Source organism: Bison bison, unplaced genomic scaffold (assembly GCF_000754665.1).
Source record: "Bison bison bison isolate TAMUID 2011002044 unplaced genomic scaffold, Bison_UMD1.0 scf7180017864338, whole genome shotgun sequence".
Classification (NCBI taxonomy): Eukaryota; Metazoa; Chordata; class Mammalia; order Artiodactyla; family Bovidae; genus Bison; species Bison bison.
Genome location: NW_011494910.1, coordinates 4,900,908 through 4,905,450, shown reverse-complemented (window position 1 = coordinate 4,905,450; position 4,543 = coordinate 4,900,908). Strand labels below are relative to the sequence as shown.

At 39.9% G+C, this 4,543-nt stretch overlaps 1 protein-coding gene across 1 annotated transcript in view; it reads right to left on the bottom strand.

Moving 5' to 3' along the window:
* LOC104998882 (zona pellucida sperm-binding protein 3 receptor-like) overlaps window positions 1-4,543 on the bottom strand; it is an 84,620-nt gene that overhangs the window by 43,319 nt on the left and 36,758 nt on the right. The window contains exons 7-8 of the mRNA XM_010854267.1: window positions 4,099-4,281; window positions 2,532-2,729 (exon numbers count right to left, since the gene is read on the bottom strand). Coding sequence (XP_010852569.1) covers window positions 2,532-2,729; window positions 4,099-4,281 — 381 coding nt within the window. The remainder of the gene's footprint in view (window positions 1-2,531; window positions 2,730-4,098; window positions 4,282-4,543) is intronic.

The following is a 4,543-nucleotide window of genomic DNA, read 5'->3' as shown; positions in this document are numbered from 1 at the left end:
GTCTGGCTCTAGGTCAGTGATCACACCATCATGATTATCTGGGTCGTGAAGATCTTTTTTGTACAGTTCTTCTGTGTATTCTTGCCACCTCTTCTTAATATCTTCGGCTTCTGTTAGGTCCATACCATTTCTGTCCTTTATCGAGCCCATCTTTGCATGAAATGTTCCCTTGGTATCTCTAATTTTCTTGAAGAGATCTCTAGTCTTTCCCATTCTGTTGTTTTCCTCTATTTCTTTGCATTGATCGCTGAGGAAGGCTTTCTTATCTCTCCTTGCTATTCTGTGGAACTCTGCATTCAGATGTTTATATCTTTACTTTTCTTTCTTTTCGCTTCTCTTCTTTTCACAGCTATTTCTAAGGCCTCCCCAGACAGCCATTTTGGTTTTTTTGCATTTCTTTTCCATGGGTATGGTCTTGATCCCTGTCTCCTGTACAATGTCAAGAACCTCTGTCCATAGTTTATCAGGCACTCTATCTAGCAGATCTAGACCCTTAAATCTATTTCTCACTTCCACTGTATAATCATAAGGGATTTGATTTAGGTCATACCTGAATGGTCTAGTGGTTTTCCTACTTTCTTCAATTTAAGTCTGAATTTGGCAATAAGGAGTTCATGGTCTGAGCCACAGTCAGCTCTTGGTCTTGTTTCTGTTGTGGTGGGTCAGTGGCCAATAATAATGACATGAGGATTGTGATGTAGAGGCATCAGGGATCACAAGCAAAGAACAAACCTCCCCCTCCCCTGCTACCCCACAGCTGGTCAGTCATCTAGACCTGTCAGTCTTGCCACTTTAATTCCTTCAGCATTTCTCAACTTCTCTTCAGGCCTATTGCCATTGCCTCAGCTGAAACCAGCCTCACTACTTGGCTGGATAGCTGCAGCAGAAGTCTATGGGTTAAGTTCTGTTCCACTTCAAATTATTGCCCACCTATAGCCAGACTTCTCTTTCTACAATGCAGCACATTTACTCCCCTGGCTAAAGACTTTCACTGTCTCCCCTTCATCTTCATACTGAACTCCTGAGAGTCATACACAGGTTCCTTCATAACCTAATTCTGCTAACTTTCCAGTCTCAGGTCACTTGCAGGCTAGAAAAGACATATGAGAGTCCCTTGGACAGCAAAGAGATCAAACCAGTCAATCCTAAAGGAAATCAACCCTGAATACTCATGGAAGGACTGATGCTGAAGCTGAAGCTCCAATACTTTGACCACCTGATGAGAAAAGCCAACTCATTGGAAAAGACCCTGGTGCTGGGAAAGATTGTGGGCAAAAGGAGAAGTGGGTGACAAAGGATGAGATGGTTGGATGGCCTCACTGACTTGATGGACATGAATTTGAGTAAACTCGGGGAGATAGTGAAGGACAGGGAAGCCTGGCCTGCTACATTCTATGGGGTCCCAAAGAGTCAGACACAGCTTAGTGACTAAAAAACAAAAATGCTCTCTTGGCCTGGCATTGTACTAAATGAAGACGTAAATGACACTGTGATGTTAATTGCTGTAAAGATAAGTTTTAGACCAGGAAGCCAAGTCATCACTGAAATTTACATAACCTCCCTTCTGATTTTTCCAGAGAAGATTGTGAACATGGTTTCTCTGCTTGCCTTTTACTACTGATCTACTAATGTCAGTATGATTTTTCCTTTTTTTTTTGTCCTGTAGGCCCATTGACATCATTAGTGTGATGTCCATTGATATTTTCAGTTGCTTCAGAAGAAGCAGAATACTATATTTTTTATTTCTTTTTCACTAGGCAGCGATAGGGTATTCTTTCCATGTGTGTGCACGCGGGTGTGTGTGTGTGTGTGAGCTAAGTGGTTTCAGTTGTGTGCCTTTGTGCCCCTATGGACATATCCCATGAAGTCCATCAGGCTCCTCTGTCCATGGGATTCTCCAGACAAGAACACTGAAGTGGGTTGTCATGCCCTCCTCCAGGGGATCTTCCCCACCCTGTGGTTGAACCCACATCTCTTATATCTCCTGCATTGGCAGATGGATTCTTTACCACTAGCACCTTCTGGGAAGCCCCAAAAAGGGACCAGACTAGCCAAAATGCTTTAATGAAAAGTAAGATATACCATTTCCAGGTCAAAGATTTTTGATTCCTTGTTCATTTTGCCTGCAAAACTGACCACTGAGGTTTTACACTGGAGTTGTTACAGATCTAAACAATCTGGATTACTGTATAAATGACAGCTGCCCTAGAGGGTTACCAATTATAAAGGTGATACCCATATTTGATACCCAAGTTGATTTTTCATTTGATGCTGAATTCGAAGGGGCAGAGGCCCTTCGAAAAATCATGAAGGACATGATTTTTTAGCTCTCCCAGTCTTCAGGATGACCTTTAAAATAGCTCCTCTATAATTTGCAAAGATCCAATACATTAACTCTGGAAGTATTTCAAAGCATACATTTTAAGAAATCAATTGTAACCAGTAAAGTACAAAATCCGAGCACATGCTCAACATTTTCAGTGGAAAAGAAGATACCACAAATTAGAGTACACAAAACAAAGTTTACTTACATTCACACCCTTTGGATGGTGTCCACGTGAAATTTTTCTGACAAGTAAAAGTCAGAGGTTCATCTGGAATAGGTCTGTAGCCAAACTTGCATTGATATTTCAACTTGGTCCCAACTTCAAATACCTCTTGATTTTTTAGCTTGTTGTCTTTTCCATCCCAGACAGCATGAGGAATGTCTGGTAACCCAATACAACTATCTGATCATGAAAAAAATGCAAGGATGAAAGAAACCTGTTTTGGGGGTTGGCAGACTGACCCAATAAGCCTGGCACACACCCACCCCTATCCCCAGAAAAGGTAGCTCATATTAACTGAGGGAGAAACAGATGGCAAAGGTTAGATGGGAATTCTAGGAACAGACTTGGCAGCATCAACCTCTGATAGACTATTGCCAAGCACTCAAAGCACACAGCAAACCAGAGGATGTTATTGAGGCAACACACAATGGTGCAGAAAGGGGCAATATCTAGATTACTGGGTCAACCTCCAGGAACTTAGTTCTCCTTCCATGTCAAAGTACTTCAGCATGGGAGCATCAGAGATCACTGAGGATACACAGCACAAATTTGCTGCTAAATAAACAAAGTGTTTGCCTGATTCTCCTTGCCTAAAAGGGAATTAGAATAAGAGTTGTTGTGTTCCCCAGATACTATACAGATACTATAACACTGTCACCAGGAACTTCTGATTTGAGCTTAAACCTTGTTTCACATAACATTGGATTCTGCTTTTATTCCCTAATGGATATGATGCCAAAGGTATATATGGATTGAAGAAAGGGTACAGATCTGTTAAATCACATATTTATTAAATTTTGTCACTACATATGTAAATCATCACCTATTTCTCCTAATGGCAGAAAGAAATGAATATATCACAATGTAGCAGTGGCTTCCATTGCCAAATAACTATGTAAGCTTGTGCTAGTTACTTAATCACTCTGTTCTGTCATCATTAAAATGTGATTTTTAAAAAAGTGATATCCACCTCTTAGGATCATGGTAAATACTAAATGAATTAATTGATGTCATGTACTTAAAACAATGCTTGATATAAAGTACTTAATAATTCTTAGCAATAAGTATCATTAACCTTATGACTGAGCTGTATGTATTTAAAACTTCAAGGTATCAAGGCCAACATTAGCCCATACAGCATCTCTGTGCAAATTTTAAAATGGAATATCTTGAAGGAATTTTACCTCCATCTTTCAAAAAATTCTCAGAATATGTTTATTTTGTTAGGATGAGACAATTTACTAGTGTCTACTGAAATATTTTGTAAGGAATAAATAAATCTGCCATGTCTGTGATGTCACTGGGCTCAAAACTGTTTGATGTATATGTATAGAAAACCCTCAGATAACACAAAGAGATTACTAGCAGGAAAAGGAAAAAAAGAAAGGAAAAAACCTTTCTCCTGACATGAGAAAACTAGAGAAATGTACTAATTTAATGTAAAATGACTCTTGGGATTTAAGTGGGCTTGTGCCTGTGAGCATGCTACACCCATATTCCTGGATAACTTTAGATGCCAATTATGAAAATCCCTTTGGTGCATACTCACTGAGTTCACAAGTGGGAGGAGAAGGATGCCACTCATTATTAGCATCACAGTGGATTAAATTGTTTCCATTGAGGATATAACCTTTCTTGCAGCTGAACAGAATAGAGTCTTTGTAGTGATAGATGGGTCCAAATCCAGACAGAATGATTCCATTTCGAACTCGTGGTCCGTGACAGACTATATCTAATGAAGCATAAAAAAGACATATGAGTTATAAAAGAGAAATGGCGGAGGGAGGAGCCAAGATGGCGGAGGAGTAGGACGGGGAAAACACTTTCTCCCCCACAAATTCATCAAAAGAGCATTTAAATGTTGAGTAAATTCCACAAAACAACTTCTGAATGCCGGCAGAGGACATCAGGCACCCAGAAAAGCAACCCAACTCTTCAAAAGGAGGTAGGAAAAAATATTAAAGACAATAAAAGAGACAAAAGAGGGAGGGACG